At 54.4% G+C, this 20,002-nt stretch overlaps 1 protein-coding gene across 1 annotated transcript; it reads left to right on the top strand.

Moving 5' to 3' along the window:
- The first annotated feature begins 258 nt into the window (after window positions 1-258).
- On the top strand, window positions 259-16,192 carry URM1 (ubiquitin related modifier 1). Its single transcript, XM_068657420.1, has 5 exons — window positions 259-390; window positions 2,949-3,019; window positions 13,999-14,080; window positions 15,135-15,183; window positions 15,934-16,192. The coding sequence occupies exons 1-5, from the start codon at window positions 269-271 to the stop codon at window positions 16,000-16,002; spliced, it is 393 nt and encodes a 130-aa protein (XP_068513521.1). The 5' UTR covers window positions 259-268; the 3' UTR covers window positions 16,003-16,192.
- Window positions 16,193-20,002: the final 3,810 nt, after the last annotated feature.

Below are 20,002 nucleotides of genomic sequence, written 5' to 3'. Positions count from 1 at the left end.
GGCCTTTGTGCACCTAAAGCAGGCAGAGAAGGGCCCAGTGAATGGCGAGGCGGGAATTTAAGGCGGGATGGGTGCTTTGGGGTTTATGTGGGGTGGTTTAGGTTGATTTGGAGTGGTTTAGGTTGATTTGGAGTGGTTTAGGTTTATTTGGTGTTTCAGTTTTTTATTCAGTGTTTTAGAACAGCACAAACTGCAGCCAGAGCCCAGCGCACCGCCCTGAGGACAGCAGGGCCTAGGCCTAGGCCGCCGCCTCTCCCTGCCCGTTGCCATGGTAACGCGGCGCTGCCGGAAGCCCGCCCGGGGCACTTCCGGCGCGGCCTTGGGCCTCCTTCCCTTCCCGCCCGCCGCCGCCAAGATGGCGGCGCCCGTGTCGCTGCAGGTGGAGTTCGGGTGAGCGCGGGCGGCGGGGCCTGGGGCCGGGGCCGGGCGGCGGGCAGGGCCGGGAGGGGCCGGGCCCGTGTCCGCGAGGAGGCCGCGGCCCTGTGGCGGAGCGGGGCCGAGGCCCCGAGCGGGCCCGCGGGCGGTGCCGGCGCCCGGAGCTCCCCGCGGGCCGGTGGCGCCGTGACGGGGCCCCGGGGCCCGCCAGGCCCGGCCGGGCGGCTGCGGCCTCCCCGGGGCAACCGGCGGCCTTGGGCTGGGCAGGACAGCGGCCGCGAGGGCCGAGCTCGCCCCTCAGTGCGAGCGCACCCCTCCCGTCCCGCCTCCCCCTGCCTTTATTTTTTTAATTATTAAAATAATGAATAAAAACCTCGCACTCCGGCTGTGCTCTCTGTGTGTGTCCGCGTGTTCACGCGCGCTCGCTGTGCGCTTCGTGCCCCTTGCCGCAGGTGGGGGTGAGGCCGCCGGGCTGTGGCTCACAGCATTTTGGCCGGTGCTGCTGCCCCTCCGCCCCTGGGAAGCTGAAAAGTGGCTGTGGGGGAAGGCTGCGAGCGTTTGTGACCATACTTGTGCTCCTTCCTTAAAGCCTTCTTTTAGCAGAAGCTAAAAGGCTGCTCTTTATTTGTTTTTTCCCACCCTCTCGCAAACACAGACACGCCATAACCCTTGAAATGCCCCTCTCCTGAAGAATCCTTTCCTCAGTCTTTCCCGCTTCCAGCTGCAGTAACTCTCCTAATTTTCCCAGAAGAGTGAGATGCATTTTTGCTTCCCTTGGAAATGCATAAATGAGCTCTCTATGTACAAATCGCAGCTGAGTTCTCCCCAGCTAGCGCATCACAGAAGGACCTTATCTTGCAATCTACATTTCCCGCTGTAACAAAGCGTGACCTTGTTTTCATTGCATAAAAAAATGTTTTTCATATAATTACTGTGACTCGTTCTTCTGCGCGAGTCTCAGCTCATGTTAATAATCGCTGCTTCAATTTGCACATAACTATTTTTTGTGAGCTGGTGGAAGAACACCAACAGAGTGCTCTTTAGGAGAGTTGCTGCATATAAGTAATGCTGCTGAGGGCACAACAAGGCTCCTGTTGTGCTCTGCCATGGCAGAGCCAAGAAAACCTAGTGCGGCATTTTTAGATATCGAATTTAAAGGAACTTGGTAACGTGGGGGTGCACCTTTGCTGATATTTAGGCGGGGATTATTTATTTTAAATAATTTATTGAGAACGTTTTTAGGAGATGCAAGGCACCCGTAAAGTTTCCCAGAATGTAATCTCGTTAACAAAAAATAAATTTAAATGGTTTAAGTTAAAATAGCATTTTGCCACGGTTAGATGTTCCTTCCAAACGGGTTAGGCATTTTTTGGTATCAGTTGAGTGCTGAGTGGTTTGGGTTTCCCAGTTGTTCACGCTCTGGCCATCCTGGTCAGTCTGGAACCAAGAACTCGTCCTGCCTGCCCCTGTGCCGTGTTTTATGGCAGCACGCACGTTTCTGCTCTGTGTTCCTACTCACACGGTGAGGTTTTATAATCTGAGACTGAGTTCAGCCTGCTGCCTCACACCAGGAATGCTGCCTGATGTCTGTCAAGCTCAAAGCAGTCAGAATTCAATCTTCCCCCCCCCCCCCCGAAAATGGATACAGATGAGGAACCTGCTGAGCCTTATTAAGTTGCAATTACAAAAAAGACTCTTTTTTTAAGAGCCAAAGGAGATCAGGTGCATTGAATATAACTCCTGTTTTGTCAGGTGTGAGGACCAGCCCCTGCACTTGCTGGTCTCTCTCTATTCTGTAGTTTGTTCACACTTGCTCTCCTGTACAGAGCTGTGGCTCAGAGCTTCGCTTTGTTACCTAGGGTGAGTGCTGCTGGTAAGTTCTGAGTCTCAGAAAAGGGAAGTTAGGTCGTTCCGTGGAGGAAGATTTTATTTTTTATGTTAATTTGTAATCGTTGCCACTTGCTCAGCTTGCTTCTTCCAGGCAGGACCCTCCTGCAAGGGAGCATTTTGTAGTGACAAGGTCGGGAGAGGCTTGCCAGGACTCGAGGATTGCTGGCGCTGCCTCTGCCTCGCCGTGTAACCTCGCATGAGTCACTTCCTCTCCCTGCTTACAAGTGGAAACGGGGGAAATGGTGACTCCACAGCTATGCCATGAGTTTTCACATTTCTGAAATGCCTGGAGGCTTCTGGCCGAAAGGTGCTCGGGAAGAGCTGTAGCGCAGTGCCCGTAATGCTGTTGGAACTGAAGCAGAGCCGATAGCGAATGGGAAAGGGAAGGCTGGGCACTGCCCGCTGCTCTGTAAGCTTTTTGGGATGCAGCCACCTTCCTGCTCGGGCACCGTGGGGTTCTGGCCTGTGACTGTGGCTCTGGTGTGTGATGGCAACAGGAGATGGCACCTTCCCCAGGGGACTTTTGCAGTTTGAGAGTGGAGAAAAGACCGAGAGAATCCTGTACTGAATATATTCTGTGTCGTTTGTGTGCTGCGTTGTGGCATCTGTGGCAATTGCTGCTTTTGTCCTGTCTTCCTTCTGCCAATAAAGAGGAACTCAGCAGTTCGTTCTTTTTGTTTCAGAGGTGGTGCAGAACTCTTGTTCGATGGTGTTAAAAAGCATCAGGTGACTTTGCCTTCTCAGCCAGAGCCTTGTGAGTATCCGAACCTGCTGGATAACTTGTAAGAATGACCACAAATGAAATTCACATGCAAAACAAAGCTTATTTGTGCAGCAGTTTCTGTAGTTTACAGGTATGGATGTATTTTTAAAAGCACTTTCAGGCATGCCGTTGATCAGATGGCTTGCTGCTTGGGCCTCAAAGTGAATACAGAGCAGAAATAATCTGAACACCTTCCATATGCTCTAACAAATCATGAAGTGAGTCCTTTGTTAAGCCTTTGGCCTTCCTCCTCTCAGACAGACACCAGCCTCGGAACATGCCCATCATGTCTACGTTCATCTTGATGCATGACACTCCTATAACCCGCTCTACCTCGTTTTGCCTTGACTCTTTTGAGGTTCCCAAGAGGCACGTATAAATAAATGTGCGTATATATGCACTGTGTAGAGATGTGTGTAGAGCAGTGTAACATTTGTGTATTTTATCTACTTATTTTTTATACTTTTAAGTACGTGTAATCATTCTATATTAGCAATACAATTGAAAAGGGCAAAGCTAATGCTTGAACATGATCCTGGACGTGCTGCCTGCGGCCTTACCCGCAATAAAAACTAAGAAGCTGTTAAGTGAAAGCTTCGAGCATCCCCGTGATGCAGTTACAAGCTCTGCTCTGTGATTTGGCATATCAGCCCCAGGAAGGGCTGTGTTAACTCTTGTTCCTACTTGCGTGTGTGCGTACTTCAGTTGCAACATACTCCTGCTGCAGGTAGGTTTTGGATTTTTCCAGCTAGGTAGCAGTGCTTTATGTTGCTGGAGGGTGGGATTGGAAACTGAGTGAACACAAAGCATCAAGGGATGTTACCAGTTACTATCTGGTGAATGTGCAATACCACAACCTACACGCTGTGAATATTCGGGCCTGAAATCTCCTTGCTATGCCTGTAAGTAATTAGGGATTCGTACGAGTACTTGGACATAAGTATAGGTAATTCAAACATAATAGGAGCACTGAAATAGCGTGTTATCCTGTCGTTAGTGAGTCTAGGAACACGATCTGAGACCGACTAGTGTGGTGAATTTAGTCATGTCGCTTAACGTTCCCCTGGTGCTACTGAAGCAGTGGTGAGAGCTCCATGTGGCACCGGAGGGTTCGGCGCTGAATTCCGGTGCTGTTAGAGCACTTAGGGCCCTTAAACGGGAGCTAGTAAAGAACTGCCAAAACGCTCGTTTGGTTGGTTTATGAACGTGGGGGCTAGAGCATTATTTTCTTTAGTGCTCTGTGTGTTCAGGATACCTGCTGACAAGCACGGCATCGCTGGCGTTCAGACCATGATCAGACACTCGAGCAGGAGGGGTTGCTGCCTGAGCTGTGGATTTCTGCCCGGGGAGGAGGGAAGTGATGCCAAAGAGTGATCTCCCAGCCAGGTGGTTGTTGGTGCAGTTGTGTGTGGCCTATCCCGTTCCCATTCAGAGCTGCTGGGAAGACTTTTGCAGACTTCCCGGAGAGCTGGCTTTATCCTACAGGATAAATCTTTCCCTGAAGATCTGGCTCAGCCTCAGGGCTCGAGCTCACGATCTCTGCTGATTCATTCCAGATTCATCTGATAGATTTTTGCTTCTGGCTTTTCGTGCTGCCATGCCTTTCAGCTGCTGCTATCCCTGCACCTGTAAGAGCAGCAGAACGGGCACTGGGTCCGGTTTGCAGCTCCCGTGGCTTGCAGCCTGATGTTTGATGTGAATGCTCTTTCACAGGTTTTCACGTGACAAGGTGCTGTCGGTTTGGGGGCTGGTTGGGGATGGCAGAAGCTCAGGAGTGGACGCTCCGAGTTGTGAGGCTTATGCTCTGGCAGTGTTTACACCGGCACGAGGATGGGGTAAGCAGACGTGGCAGTAATGCCCGATGGTAGGGGATCACTGGAGACGCCCGTCGTAATATTCCAGGTGAGAATTGCATCGGGGAAGTAAGAGATCAATAGAATCAAATCAGAAACGTGTAAATAAGGAATTTGGTAAATTCCTGCAATTTTATGCTGTTCCTAATGCCATGCATGGTCCTCTCCCAGCAAGGAAGTAGGATTCAGCTGTCTGGGTAAAGGAAGATCTACGTAGTGTGTTCCCTGCTGCCCTGTGCAGCCACAATTACACTGATGAGAGAAACAAACCAGCTCGGTGCTGCGCTGTGGCCCGCTGCTCACCTTGCCTTCTGTGTTCATCGCTTAATGCTCTGGGGGAAGATCTGTAGTATGAGGACCGCCTGAAGACCTGCACTTATAACCCCATTTTAACTGGTTTCATTAGCTGTCAAGCTTATTTTTGGCCAGTTTGGCCTCTCTTTCCCACTCTTCCTTTCTTTCTGGGTTATTTTTGTCTTTGTCCTCTTTTTTGCAGAGCAGCTTCTTCTCTCTGGGACGCTGGGCCCAGCTATATTTTAATTGTTTGGGCATTTATATATCTATCCCAGAGGGGAGGGGAGGGGAAAAATTTTATGAGGAGACTTCTACAAATATTTATGTGAAGAAAAAGAAACAAATTATGCTCCGTAGCTGACACGGGCAGCGTTCTCTGAATGATGATAACGTTGCTTTAACAAAATTCTGCGGAGCCAATTCCTTTTTCCTGGTAACAGGCACTGGGTGGAAAGTAGGTGGGTTCCAAATCCAGTTCACTTTTTGTACCTTCGTTTCTCTGCCCTTTTCTGATGCCTGAAGATGGGCTCCTGGAGGGATTAGGCAAGGCAGGAGGAAGGAAGCTGCAAATGGGACAAGAGCAAGCCACAAGGGGTACAGCTGTGTGGCAGGACCTCTTTTTATTACCCGAGGGGCTTTTTGTATCCTTACAAGGCCAGGAGAACAGCAGTTCTTTATTCCCAAAGCGCTGCTGTCTTGGTGTTGCTGCCAAGTGAGAGCTTCACAAGGTGTGATGTATCTGCAGGGAAAGGCAGCTCTGCAGAAGCCCCGCTTCGTGCAGGGCTGTGCAATCTCTTCGAGCTGCCGCAGAAAGAGGACCCGAAGTTGACCAAGAGTCTCGTCCCGAGCTGCTGGCTGCTCTGGTGATCTCACTGATAATGCTGTTAGGATCTGAAGGCACTGATGCCCCGTTGGCTGCCTCTGCATAAAAACGGTGTGTGTGGGAGAAGGCAGCTGGGGGAATAAGGATATTTGTCACATGGAGAGAGGATTAAATTGGCAGGGAAATCAACTTTATTTTCAAGCATCTCAGAGGCTATTAGAGACAATGGAGCATAAAAGAGAGAAACCCTAAATTAAAAACTGAAAATGTATTTGGCAGCTTCCTCCTGAAACAAGCCACAGTAATTTAACCAAGTGCTTCAGTAATCAAATAGATCATTGTATGACTGCTCTGCGAGTGGTGGCGGAGCTCCTTCCTCCATCTCGCTGGGGCTCACAGTGGTGGATTTGTCTATGGCCATGCGAATTGCATGGACGCTGCTGGAGGGGTGGGAAGTAGCTGCCGTTGCTTAACCCTTGTAGTCGTTTCAGGTTTAGATCAGCAGCATCCCGCTGGTGAAGAGGGCTTACAAGAGTTTTCTGCTGAGTGCTTACAAAAGTTTTCTGGGTGTTGTATCTGGGGGCTGGGGCTGGTTGTAAAGTGTCTGCCAGTTGTGCTGCAGGCTGCGGGCCTTCCACTTCCAGCTTCTGCGGTTTCAGTGCTGGGACTTCTGGTTTAGGAGCAGCGGCGGTCGCCTGGACCTTCTGGGCTAATCCAGAATTCGCTGTGTGTTTTGGCACTTGCAAGCCAGGAAGGATAAATTTTTAATCAGGCTGTTTTGGTAATTGTTTGTGGTTTCCTTTTACCAAAACCCCAGGGAAAAAGGCCTGTTGCTAATCAGATTTTTTTTTTCTTTTAGAGGGAAAATTAAAATAATCTGCCAAGTGCTGCTTATGTTAAAATCCCTGTAGAGAAGAGCGTGGACTGCTCCTCAAGAGCTTTGCTTCCCGGGGGCCTTGTGCACAGCGTGGAGGACTGCTGGGGAGCTGGGAGAGTTCATCCCCTCAGTAAAGAGCCTGGGGATCTCGAGAGATCAGACCTGTGCTACAGGCCTAAAAATGGCATGTGTTTGGAGGGACTTGGGTGCTGCACAAAACCCTGTAAAGCCAAGAGTGAAAGTTTGAAAATCCAGGGTAAAAGTTGTCTTTGAATGCCTAGTGCTGCTGCTAGATAGCGTGGGGTAGTTGGGAAGTAATTAGTACTCTGGGATGCCTTTATTGCTCTGTTCATTACCCCTGATGGTTTAAAACTTGCTCCAAAAAGGAATCAAAGTGGTGGTGGTGACGCCACGGCTGCTCTCAATGCTCCAGCTCCCAGCTTCGACCCGAGGAGGAGCAGCGGGTCCCAGGCGAGGGACGAGGGACGGGGAAAGGTGTCGCAGCCCTACAGCAGCAGCCCCAGCACCCTCGAGGGAGGCCGCGGAGCCGCTCATTGTGCAGGGAGCTTCCCAGGCAGCCAGAACCCAGCTCTTGTGTGCGACCAAATCCCCGGGCTAACAAAGCCTGGCTTTTCCCCCCCCCCTCCCCGCCTCCCCGGCCGCCGCGCTGCAGTGCGGGCACCTAGCGGGATAACCTCTCTGCGCCGTGCCCCCCCCCTCCCTCGGCTCTCTCTTTTCTCTCGGTGGGATTTGCTGCGCTGACAGCACTGTTCTGAGGGTGGCAGCGGAGCAGGGCTTGGGGAGGAGGATCCGGGCCCTTTAAACCGCTTAGCATGCGGTTCACACGGCTCCGGGCCAGCTGTTCCTTTCTCCTCCTGCCCTCACTCGCAGGAGTTGTTTGCTGAGCTCAGAGCTCCTGTGCAAAATTGCTTTTCAAAAGAGCCACTTTCTGCTTAATTAAACAATGAGCCGCCGTCCCTCTGCACATCTGTAAAGCTCCCTCTGCAGCCCCTTTATCCCACAAACTGCTCCATTCTTACCTCCATTCACTTGTAAATCTTACCCCCCCTCTCCTCCACCCTGATCATCTCACTGGCCCTTTCTTTTCCCCTTTCAAGTAAGACTGAGGGGCTCGGAGTATCCGTGGGGGTGGCTGGGCTGGGTGGGCAGGAATCGGTTTAATGGTGCTTGCCCTGTATGAAAGTGATAATAGCCCAGCGGAGCCGAGCCTGAAAGTGAGAGGCGAGGGCTGGACTCGGCGTGGTCCCTGTATTTAGGGGAAGAAAACGATGGCAGTCACTGAGCTGTGACACTGACTCATCCAGCAGCCAGAGGGGACACCAGCCACCAGCACGGCTGGAAGGGGGGCGAGGGGTCTGCTTCAGGGAGCTCTTCTCCAGCTGGCAGTGCCCGGGAGAGCCCAGCCCCGGGGGATTCCCTCTGCCAGGCTGGCTTCGTGCAGTGCCAGGCTGCCAGGGAATCCCTCTGCAGCTCCTGCAGGAGCAGCCACCTTCCTCTGTGAGGTCTCACATCAGTCTCCTGTGACACTGAGAGGGTTTTCCTCCGTAACCCTCTGCATACATCCAAAATCCAGAGGCTGGAAAAAATTGAGAGGGGAAAAATTCAGTTTGCTGGGTTCTGGCTAAGCTTTGTGCCTGCAGTTAGTAAGGCGTCCTCTGAATCGTCTTCCTCAGCAGCTTAAAACAAAAAATAACCAGCAAGATTCAAGGTTAAGCGGGATAAATGAGCGGAAAAGCAGTGAGGTGGGATATCTCCTTGGTCACAGGGAAGGACAGATGATAGCGGGGTGATGCAGTGCCATCGAGCACAGATTGATAGGGAGGAGTGCAGAAAAGGGAGTTTGGTGCGTCGCAGGAAGATTCCCGGCTGCAAAACTGTCAGACCATGGCACAGCCTCCTGGGGGGCTGGTCGCAGGCCTCTGTGGCTCCAGCATCTCAAAATCGGAGCAGGCAAGGCTGGGGGTGGTCTCTTTTTGCAGGTAATTCTGTGCTGCTAGAGGGATAAAAGTGCAGGAGCTGTTAACCTGTTAATTTTTTGTATCTGTGCTTCCTAATCTGGCCCTCTGCTGCCTGTGCAGGAGCCCGTGAGGCTCTCCCAGGTCCTTCCCTCGATAATTTTGAACAGGAGGCAAGGCTCCGGACCAGCACCAGCGATCTGTGATCCTAATTAAAGGAGACGGTTTGGTGCACCGGCATTTCTTTGGGAGGCTGGAGTGACAATAGCATCGGGTGTTACGGGATTAGATGCTCTGACTTTGGAAACGCGCGGGGATTAGGTTTACCCCGAGGAGCAGCCCAGAGCTGCTTTCTTGTAACGGGAGCTGATGGATCTGCAGCCTCGCTGCTGGCTACGTAGGGGCGTTGGAGATCCCTTGAACTTGTGGTCTCCTGCCAGCAGCCTGCGGGGCACGGGAGATCCCGAGCAGCTCCTCAGCAGCTCGGGGGAGCTGTGATAAAACCTCAGGGCTGAGAATTGCTCAGTGACGGCTGGGATCTGAGCCTCTGCTGCTAACAGCAGGGCGATGAAAGAGCCCTCTGATCCCGTGGACACAAGGAAATGGGGAAGAGCTGCTGAGGCTTCTCTCCGGGCTGGGAAGTGAGAGGAGGGTGTTGTAATACAAATATAAATGACACAAACCAAGACCTTGATGTTTGCTTAGAGCAGACAACAACAGAAGAGAGGAACAAGTGGGATTCTCCCGTAGTTACCCCCTGATATTTCTGTAGCACTTAAAGCAGCGGCCACTCCAGCGCCTGGCCGGGTGGGCTCGTCTGCCTGTCAGACAAAATGGATTTTGCTCTCCTCAGCCTGGCTCTGCGCAGCACCGAGCCCGTTTGCCTGTGACTCCATTTCTCTAAGCTATTCCAGGTCTTCTTCTGCGGTTTATGGCACACCATCATCTGCTTCAGCGAGCGATTTGCATATCAGATGGGAGGCTGCAAGAGGCTGAAGCATCCCTCAGGTCAGGTTTTGTAGCAGGCTCTTTTACAGAGCAGGTTCCCGGAGTGCCGTAAGATGGAAAAGCACACAGCAAGCGTTCACCTGGCGGGGCAGCAGGTACCGGGAGCCGGTTTGTCTCTTTAGAAACATGCTGCTTGAACAGGGAAGGGGGATACAGATCATCTCTCCCTACATTTCCATGCAGGCAGGGGGAATAATGGCAGAGGAGCGGCAGGGAAGGGGCTTTGTCATGGTTACAGGCCAGTGGCGGAGAATGTGGGTGGAGCGGCGCTCGTCCTGAGTTAGTGACCTCAGCAAATTGGAGCTCAGCCATGGTCAGTATGATAAATGATCTGATTCTGGGTCACAGAAGCGGTACCCCACGGGGAGCTATCGGCAAGGCGGCCCGGGAAAGCGCCGTGCTCCTGCGGCACTGACCCCTTAGTGACCAGTGCTGCATAGATCTTCTTTATTGCGGACCAGAAGGGAATTTTCCATGCTTCGCCCTTTGTAGGGTTCCCCTCTTGCCTGAAATAAGCGCTCAGCTCTGCAGCCAAGGCGTGAGACGGGTGTGACTGCACCCTCGGGATGCCCTCTGGGCGCTCTGTGCTGCCTCCTGCTCTGTATTTGGATTTTAAGACCGGGGACACGGAGGTGTCTGGGTGCTGCACGTGTGTGTGTGAGGCTGCCCGTGCCCTGTGCAGCTCCTGGGAGCAGGGCTGTGTAAATGGATCGTGCAAAATCCTTCTGCATTTCTGCACATGTATCAGCTCGGTGTGAGGGTCTTCCCCTGTAGCCCCCAGCTCGGTGTTTCTTATTCCAGGCTCCTGTTTTCTCTGCTCACGGGGAGCGCCCTCTCTGCTGAGCTGTGGCTGATGAACCTGTCAGGCCAAGGAGGTTTTATTGAGCTGGGAAAGATCTATGGGCTTCAGCCCTGGGTTTCAGGGTGCGAATGAACCCGGGCTCTTGTTCCAGGCAGTGCTAAAATGGAGTCCCAGGCGCGCTTCTCTTGCAGAGGGAGCTCAGCAGATTCCTCGCCAAGGAGCAGTGGGGATAACGCAGAAGATCAGGCCTCAGAGGAGACGCGAGGGGACCGAGCAGACTGTGCAGTTCTCCCCGCCACTACCAGGAGCGTTTGTACTGCAGCTGGGCTGAAAACGAGCCGAGGCTGTGGGGTTTTTGTATGCACGCTCACTGCAGTTTTTGCATCCTGTCCGCTTGCGTGACAAGCCAATGACTTTGTGTCACTGCGAGCACGCTCGGCGTTTTCCTGAGCTGTGTGTTTCGCTGGGTGATTTGTTTTATGCATGTATTGTGGGTTTGAGCTCCCATCTGTGCACTTGAACTAAGCAGTTTTCTCAAACGTTCGTCAGTTTTCCTTTTTTTTTTTTTTTTTAATTAACTTTAGATTATTTTTCCTGAGAATTTGGAGAGGTTTGATGTACTGTTAGCACAGGCAGCAGAAGCTGTCTCTGTATACAAATGAGGCAGGGATTTCCTACCATGTGCTCCGGTCCCTCCTTTGCAGTTTGAGAATATTTCAGCTTCCCCGGCCTCTTTGCTCTGGCTTCTCTGCTGATGCTGCCAACGGTGAGGACAGTCAGGGTGGGTTTTTGGTGGGGATATTTTTTCCCCCCCTTCTTTGTCGGGTGTGGGGGCCCGGCCGCTTGCAGAGCAAATCCTTTGCCCAGGGAGCAACTCAGCTCAGAAAGAAACTGCCTCAGGAAGGCCACGTCTGTCAAATACAAGAGGCAGGAGGTAATTCACCCCTGGTTATTGCCATCGTGACGCCGTGTAGGAACCGATCGAGGCGCTGAGCTGCAGGATGGCTTCTCCCCAGACCAACCACGATGGAAGCAATTTTGTTCCTTTCCGATAGCTTCCGTGGCCGAGGTGGTTTTGGGGCATCTCTGGTCATTTTTCATCCCTTGTAATTGATTCGTTCTAGTAATCTTGGTGCACAGATTGTAAAGACATGAAGGTGGGGGGAAAAAAACAAGGTTCAGTGCAGAGAAATTGGCTGCAAGTATTAGTGTGAAGGTTGGCCAAAGAGAAGGGGCCTTCATTTTCATCACTGTTAAGAGCAGGGAAGCTCCAGGCACGCACAGGGCGTCAGTTTTTTCCTGCTGCCTGAATTCTTCAGTGCGTGTACGTGACTTGTGGGGAGGGCTAAATGAGTGTAGGCTCAGGTGGGGCTGGAAATAATGTTTATTACGGGAGGAGCAGGGCTGAGGGAATCTTCCAGCGCGGCCTCAAATAAATCAGTCCTCTCGCCCCTCAGTCCAGCCTGCGTCTAGGTGGCTGTCTTTTATCCAGCTGGTGCAGCGTGTTTCTGGTTAAATGATCTCTCCCGAAAGGTCCCAGAGGAAAGGGCTGCTCATTCCAGGCAGGGAGAATTGTGTATGGCACAGCTCATTGTTGCGTGCCCCGCCGCAAGTGCATAAATATGAAACAGCTCGCGGGCGTGCTGCTGGTGGGGCCGGTGTCCCCTCTGCGCCCCCCCTCCTCCTCCTCCTCCAGAAGGCTTCTCTCCATCTTTCTTCCTCCCCAGCTTTCATTTCTTGGTGATGGAGAGCGGGAGCCGTTTGGGTGTGGGATCCTGAGGGCCTGACGCTGCAGCAGCATTTTTCTGTGGTCCAGAGCCACGAAACAGGGGAAATGGAGGCGGAATCCCAGCAGCTCCCCCTTTCCTTAGGAAAAAAGACACCTCCCCATCACCAGGGCCGCTCACCCTTGGTGTGACAGCAGCGATGGGGTGACCCTACTGGAAGAACCCCAGTCCTGGATGTCCACGGTCCTATAAAACCCCACTGTACATCAGGGACTGGGTTGAGCTGCTGCCAGCACGTTTATTTTTGCTGCTCACGAAGCTAACGCTTGGTGAATCAGACGCAGGGGGTCGGATTTCTGTTCAGAAGGGTTCCCTGCGAGCACGGCGGGGCTGCCACACGTGCAGGAGACGCCAGGACCCGAGAGCAGCTCCAGCCCTCGCTGCCTCCGGGAAGCGGCTTCGCCCCTCTAAAACAAACAAAACTCTTCCAGGGCTTTCAAAGGGTTGTTTAAAGGAGCCCCGGGAGAATAACTGATCGTGGATTCAGAGTGATGAAGTGGGTTGTGGAATGGTGAAATATAGAGGCAAATGCAGGAGAACTCCACGTTGTAATTTGTCAGCTTCTCTAAACCCTGTAACGGATTATTCCCCCCCCCCCCCCACCGTCTCTTCTCACCTCTCCAATAGGAAATTAACTGATGCTATCACTAAAGAAATTGTTTTTGCCTCACAAAGTAAAATTGATACTATAAAAACCCGCCAGCAGTGTCTCCTCCTCCTTTTACATGAAGACAAATCCTTCCTGTCACCTACCGAAATGGAAAGATAAAGGCTGAGCTTTAATAAAGAAGCCGTGAGCACGAAGTGCACGGGGAGGGAGCTGGTGGGGAGGGAGGAGGCCGGGCACGGGGAGCACGGCTACGCCAGCAGGAGCAACGCCGAGCGACTTGACGAGTGCCCCAAACACACCTGGCACAGGCAGGGCCTGCGTGGTGCCTGCTCAGGGCCTGGTTCTGTGCACGTCTGTGAGCTGCAGAGCACGTCTCCGGGAGCTGGAGCTGGTTTCGGTACCCCTGGTGTCTCTGCTGTTCGTGCAGATGCTCGGCACACTTGTCTGGACTTTCAGAATTGAATTAAACGCGGAGTTAAATAGCGATTTGTTGGGCAAGCCCAGGATGTGCAGGGCGTGGGGTGTGCTGAAGGAATCTTACCAGGAATCTCCTGCTTTGGTGCTGCTGCGTCAGCCTTGTGGGATGCCTGCAATGCACAGAGCAGGGGGTTTGAAGGAAGAGGCCCTTGCCAAAAAGCTGCTCCAGCTCTCAGACTTCCTTTTTGTACCCCCACCAGCTCAGGCAGGGGGGCACCAGTCCCCAAATCACCCTTTCTGCGGGGAGGAGCAACCCTTTCCTGCCAAACCGGGGAGCTGAGGGCTTTGAGCTGCCTGGGTAGCTGCTGGTGAGGGGCAGTCCTGCTCTGGTGGGAGGAGTGGGGCTCTCCCCATCTGGCTGGCAGGTTCCTCATCTCCTTTTGGTGGGTGAACAATCGCTTTGTCCTGGCACTGCCCAGGAGCTGTCAGCTCGCCTGTAACCTGCTCTCCTCTCTCCTTGCAGGGGATATCAGAAACCTGCTGAAGTGGATCAAAACGAATCTGCTGAAGGAACGGCCGGAATTGTTTATGCAAGGGGAATCTGTGTAAGTACAGCTGCTGTCAACCTGCCCTGCGCTTCCCTCTCTGGTGATGCCCGTGGTTTGGGCTGCGTTTTTCCTGTTGGTTGCAGGAAGGGAAATGCCCCTGAAAACAGGGGATATGCTGACGTGATAACGAGGAGGGTGTCCCCTAGGTTTGGAAGGAACTCCAAGCTCTACCTCCCACTGTTCCCTGGAGAGCTCGTCTGCCTTTTGCAGCCCTCACCCCAAATCCTTAAGCCTTAAACCCAAAGCAGGACCCCAGATAATTTCTGCTCTCTGCGTTACCACCTGGAGCGGTGCAGCTCGCATATCCCCAATTCCAGGACTTTTAGCAGGTCTGTCCATTCCCTGCTGACATCACTGGGACTGAAGCAGTCGCTCGGCGAAGTGCCAACAAACATTTCTTCTGGGAAATGTATTTTTATTGTCAAAATGGGGCCAGCCTCGTGGAGGGGGAAAGGAGGAAAAAAAAAAAAAAGAGAGAGAGAGAAATGGAGCAGAGTGAGCTGTGCAAACCATCCCTGACTGCGGGGTGGCGCTGGGGGTGTTTAACATTCGTCACGGATCTTTGTGAGCTGAAGCGTGTGCCAGGTCCCCTGGTAACAGGAGAGACAATTGCAGGACACTGAAGATCAAAGAGGGGGAATCCCTCTGCCTGGAACCGGGGGCTCGCAGTGGATCCCAGGTGGTTGCCGCCTTCGGTAGGGGCGCCGGAATGCCTTCCCCTTCCTTCCCATCGAGCTCTCTGCGCTCGACTGTTGTGTGTGGGGTTTAATTACCTGGCTTTTCTACGTGGTACGGAAATATAGTCATCCTGGAGCATCCTCAGGAATGGTGCATTTTGATTTAAATGAGCTCTGGGATTGCTCCTGCCTCCCCGTTATTTGATCTAGAAAGGGCACAGACTGTACCTGTTCCTACCTCCATGCTAGGATTCCTTTTTCCCTTTGGCTTTACAGGCAGCCAGCTTGTGATCTGTGCTTTAACGTCCCTCGTTCTTAACTATTTGTGAAGCTTTTGAGCCGCCCTGTATCCTAATTATTTCTGTGTTCTGCAGGAGGCCAGGAATTTTGGTGCTCATCAACGACGCAGACTGGGAACTAATGGTCTGTACTCCTTCACTTTGACTTTTCTTTGTTGAAAATATTGCTCTGTCTGTTCTGCAGTTGCTCTCAGAGAAGCTATTTCTGATTCTTGCCCCGAGCCAAGTGTCTGGGATTTGAGGGGGAAGGGGCAGGCTGGGATCTCTGCCCTGCGTTGTACCACCGGGGCTGTTCCACAGCCTGCAGCCTCGCTCCAACCTGCTGAGTCTCATCAGCCAGCCGCTGGCTGAGGAGAGAGCCCTCATATTCCCCGGCCTCCAGCAGCGGGCTGCTCACCTCTGGCTGCTCCCAGCTCTCATCCACGCGGGGGGGAAGAGCCTGGGGGGTCCCGGGCAGCTTCCCAGCCCTGAGCCAGACCCCTCAGCAGGAGCAGGGTGGTGCCCTAGCTGGTGAAGACAGCCCTGGGGAGGTTTCTACCCAAACAAGCAACTGCTTAATGCCTCTCCTTTTCAGCCCACTGTTGTGCTCAGCAAACAAACAGTCCCTAACTATTTTCCTGCCTCAGGCAACCACCTGTTCTGTCAAAACCGTGGTCCAGAAAGCGGCGTGTTCCTGGGATAATGAGTGTCAGCTCCTTCTCTGATCTCTCACCTTTGCTGCCTTTAAGATGAAAACATCCGTCTATCCCCTCCTGCTCTCCCTAACGCTCACCATCTTTTTACAAGATGTTTTCTCTTTGCAGCTAGTATTTGGAAGTGACATTTCAACCATTTTTCTTTCTTTTTTTTTTTTTTTTTTTCCCTTGGCCTGCAGGGTGAGCTGGATTACAAACTCCAGGACCAGGATAATGTGCTTTTCATCTCGACATTACACGGCGGGTGAACTCCTGGAAAAACAAGAGGACGTAAATCCAAACCTTTGGCCAAAAACAAACAAACAAAAACCTAAACCCACCCAAAACTCTCTTGAACTGTCCATGCCCGGTCTCGGCACCTTCCCACCATGTTCCCTTGTTCCTACACATCCAAATAAAGCCTCGCCAACGTGCGGCCTGCTGTGTGCTGCGACAGCATCCATCTTTTGGTCCTCATTTCACCTCTCCTGACTGCACTTCAGGTACCTTGCCGAGCAGAGAGCACCTGCTGCATGTGCAACTGTGGTTTTGTGACGGAAGGAGGAGGGCTGCTGGACCCTGATGGTGCCTCTTTGCAGGCAGTGAGGCGTTTGGGGGGGATTGTACCCGCTCTGGGGTGAGGCGTGGTGCCTTTGCTTTGGTGCTGGGGATCTTTTCACGCGGTGTTTAGGGTTGTGCAGGGTAGCGCAGCAGCCACAGGGCTGCCTGGGGAAGGATGAGACGGGAAGTGCAAGGAGACAAAAGGTGGCTTTACTGGGAGGTGGTGGAGGTTACAGCTTCAGAGCCCTCTGTGCCGGCTCTCCACCTGTCTCGCTATTTATCTGTGGGCAGTAGACAAACACGCTTTTTTGTTTCTGTTTTTCTGATGCCCTCTGCCTCCTGCATACCTGAGCTGCGGCAGGGTGAAGCGCGGGTCCACAAACAATGTCAATTTACAGCCATTTGGTTGGAGGGTAAACAAACCCATGCCTGCTCTCAGACAGCACGGAGCGATAAGGGCAGCAAATTATCTTTCTGTCAAGGTGACGGACAGAATTGATCAGCCTTCGTTTCATTCTGTGCAGGTGTGGAGCAGCGGGGAGCTGCGCTGCTCCTGGAGAGATGCGGAGCCGGAGGCGGCGCGGGGCGGGTTCACGGCAGTGCTGCTGCTTCAGGCTGGGCAGGGCGGGAGGCAGGGGCTTGAGAGCATGGTAAAAGTGGAGAGCAGGGAAAGAGAGAGAGGCTTTTAACCCTTTCCAGCAGCGGCAGGGGGAGGCTTCTCGCTGTGCACCCCGAGGACGTCCTGTGGGTGCAGCGCAAGTGGCAGCGTGGGGCTCTGCTAGGACAGAGATGCTGTTCAGCTTCCAGAAGTTTCCTCGGACGGGCGAACTGGCCCACCTGCCACGGCGAGAGCACGGGGAAGGAGCCCGAGAGGACGGCGTTGGCCCCGCAGGTCTGCACCGTGCTGCGGCGTTCCTTCCTTGCCCCTTCCTGCGCTCCCCCGGCCCTGCTCACCTCTGTTTTCACACAGCTCGTGGTGGTTCCTGCACGGGGCAGAGGGGCTGGCCTGTGCCGGGAGCTGCTCTCCGTGCCCTCCGAGCTGCCCTGCACCACCTCCAGCTCCCCGCCATGCCGAGGAGGAGCACACAGCACAGCGTGCCAGCCCCTGCTCGGGCAGCGCTCACACCAGGAGCCTCTCCCATCCCGCGCTGTGGAGGAGTTCCTCTGCCTGACGGGGAGGGAGTGCCAACGAGCAATTCCCCCGGCTGGCTGCCGTGACTCCTCGGTCACGTTCACCCCGCCATAACCTGCGTAACCACGAGCACCACGAGCTACGACGCTGCCGCAGCTGAGAGGCCTGAACTTCAGCGCACGCCACCGCTAGCGAAGCGACACTCGGCCCTCTCCGAACCCGGCCGCGGCAGCTCCAGCCCAGCTTGTGCCGTTTGTGAGCCACACGGAGGGGCCAAAGGCTCCTCCCTGCCCTGGCCCTGCTGGGCGAGGGGAGCAGGAGGGGGCTCCAGGTGATGGTAGGACTGGCTGAAAACAGCAAACCTGCGTGGCTCAAAAACGGCCTTAAACCTAGCTGGGAAAAGGCATTTTTTTTTTCTGCTGCCTGCCCTGCATCTCACCACGGTTTTGCCTCGGGCTGGGCTTTTCTATGCTCATCCCCCCCAGCTGCTCGTTCCCGGCAGGATGAGTGCCTTCACCGGGAAGCGTTAGCCCTTGCTGGTGCAGGTGGGCCCCGTGCTCAGCTCCTGCTAGAGTAAAAGCTGCCAATCCCTGCTGGAAATCTGGGAACGGGGAGGTGAGGGATGCCGGGCAAGGGGAGGGGGGGGGGAGAGAGGCGCAGCAAAACCCGGTAACAAAAACTTTCTGAAATAAAAACCCTTTGAAAACACTCTCTGCCTCCAGCTTTGTCCTACATAGGCTCTGGGTGCAATTTTGCTCGGCTCTTGCAATGCTTCCCTCCTCCTCCCGGGTTTCCTTGGCAGCCCCGGCGGTGCGGCCAGGCTGGCGGGGTCAGCGCGCCTCCCTTCACCGCCTCTGCTCCCGGCCTCTCCCCTTCACAGCCGCTGCTTCCCAGCCCCGGCCCGGTCCCGGCGCTGAGATCCCGGAGCTGAGACCCCGGAGCTGAGCCCCCGGCCCCTCCTGTCCCGCTGCCACCGGGAGCCCCGGGGCCGAGCCGGGCCGGGCTTCGAGGCTCCGTGCGGCCGGGGCCAGCCGGGGGCTGCGGCCGCTTCCTCCCGCAAGAGGAGGAGGAAGAAGAGGAGGAGGAGGAGGAGGAGGAGAAGGGGGTCCCTGCTAGCAGGAGCTGCGGCCGGGGCCGTGCACCCGGAGCCCCGGCAGCGAGGCCGCCCTCCCTCCGTGCCCGGTGCTCTGCGCATCCCCACCGTGTGCCCCGGGGCCGGGCGGCGGCGGCAAGAAACGAAATGAAAACGCGATTAAAAATAATAATAATAATAATAATAAATAAATGGAGAGAGCCACATCTGCCTCGGAGGGATGCAAGGCAAGGCGCTGCAGGGCCGGGGAGCGCGGCCGCAGCCTCCCGCAGCGCTCGGCTCCATCCCCGCCGGAGAAATCGGGGCTCCCGGAGCAAACCCCGCAGCCGGAGCCCTCCCGGCTCGGCCCCAGCCCCGGTCCCGATCCCGGTCCCTGTCCCGGTCCCGGCCCCTCTCGGTCGGGGCTGCGGAGCGGCGGCGGCCCCGGCTGGGAGCCCGGCTTTTGGCGCAGCAGGACGGAAACAGCGGCAGAGCTGGGGGTGAGGGGTGGCCACTGGCGTTTATTTGGGTTCCTCGAAATCCTTCCCGCGGCTCCCCCCGGGCCGCAGCCGGCAAAATCGGTACCTTGCCGAGCCGCCGCTGCGGGGAGAAGGGGTCCCGGTCCTCCGCCTCGTCCTCGGCCCGGCCGCCGAAGTTGAAATCTCTGCCACAGATGTCCAGACACAATTCTTGGTTCGTACGGCTCCATCGCACAAGAATTGCGTTTGGACAATCAGGAGCAGAGATTCCCGTCCCGGGCTCGCAGCATCTTCCTGGGAGCCGCCTGGAGCCTGGAAAAGAAGCGCACGGGGGCCCGGAGCCGCCGCCAGCCCCGGTGCTCGGTGCTCGGTTCCCGGTGCTCGGTGCCCGGTTTCTGGCCCTGCCGGAGCCGCTCCTGCGGCCCCAACAAGTTTCCAGCGCAGCCGCGGCGCCTCGCATCCCGATTTCGATTTAATCTCACCGCCGCGGGTTTAATTTTAACAACTCGCTTCTTACCCCTCTTTTTTTAAAAAAAAAAAAAAAAAAAAAGGAAAAAAAAAAAAAGAAGAAAAAAATCAGCCCTTAAAAAAATTAAACCAAGCTCAAGCGAAAAAAAAAAAAAAAGGAAAAAGAAAAAAGGAGAAAAAAAAGCCCGAAAACGAAAAGCGGCGAATTCATCCCTGCCGGAGCAGCTCCGGTGGAGCCGGGGCTCGGTGCACCGGGGCCGGCAGCCGCCGGCGGGGCTGGGTGCCCGGGGCAGCCCGGGGGGCTCGGGGGGGCGCCGGCTGCGGGCACAGCCCCCGGCCCCGCGCCGCATCGGAGCAGTGACCGCTCCCAGCCGCATCGCCCTCCCAACCCGGCCACTTGGAAAATCGCCGAAATTCAGGAACGCGCAAGTGGAGGAGGAAAATAAAAATAAAAAAAAATAAAAAAAATTAAAAAATCAGAAAAAAGGTGAAAAAAAAAAAATCAAAAAAAAAAAACCGAGTTGCTCCCTCCCCCGGCCCCTTCTCACCGAGCGGCT

Source organism: Anas acuta, chromosome 20 (genome assembly GCF_963932015.1).
Source record: "Anas acuta chromosome 20, bAnaAcu1.1, whole genome shotgun sequence".
NCBI classification, from domain to species: domain Eukaryota; kingdom Metazoa; phylum Chordata; class Aves; order Anseriformes; family Anatidae; genus Anas; species Anas acuta.
The sequence above is the reverse complement of the archived record's forward strand: the minus strand, read 5'-3'. Positions and strand labels throughout refer to the sequence as shown.

What these genes read in the sequence shown, in the direction of transcription:
- URM1 (XM_068657420.1), top strand. Translation starts at nt 269, where the DNA reads ATGGTAACGCGGCGCTGCCGGAAGCCCGCCCGGGGCACTTCCGGCGCG. An exon ending in GCCTTCTCAGCCAGAGCCTT is followed by an intron (nt 3,020 to 13,998) that starts GTGAGTATCCGA and finishes CTCTCCTTGCAG; the next exon opens with GGGATATCAGAAACCTGCTG. An exon ending in ACGCAGACTGGGAACTAATG is followed by an intron (nt 15,184 to 15,933) that starts GTCTGTACTCCT and finishes CTTGGCCTGCAG; the next exon opens with GGTGAGCTGGATTACAAACT.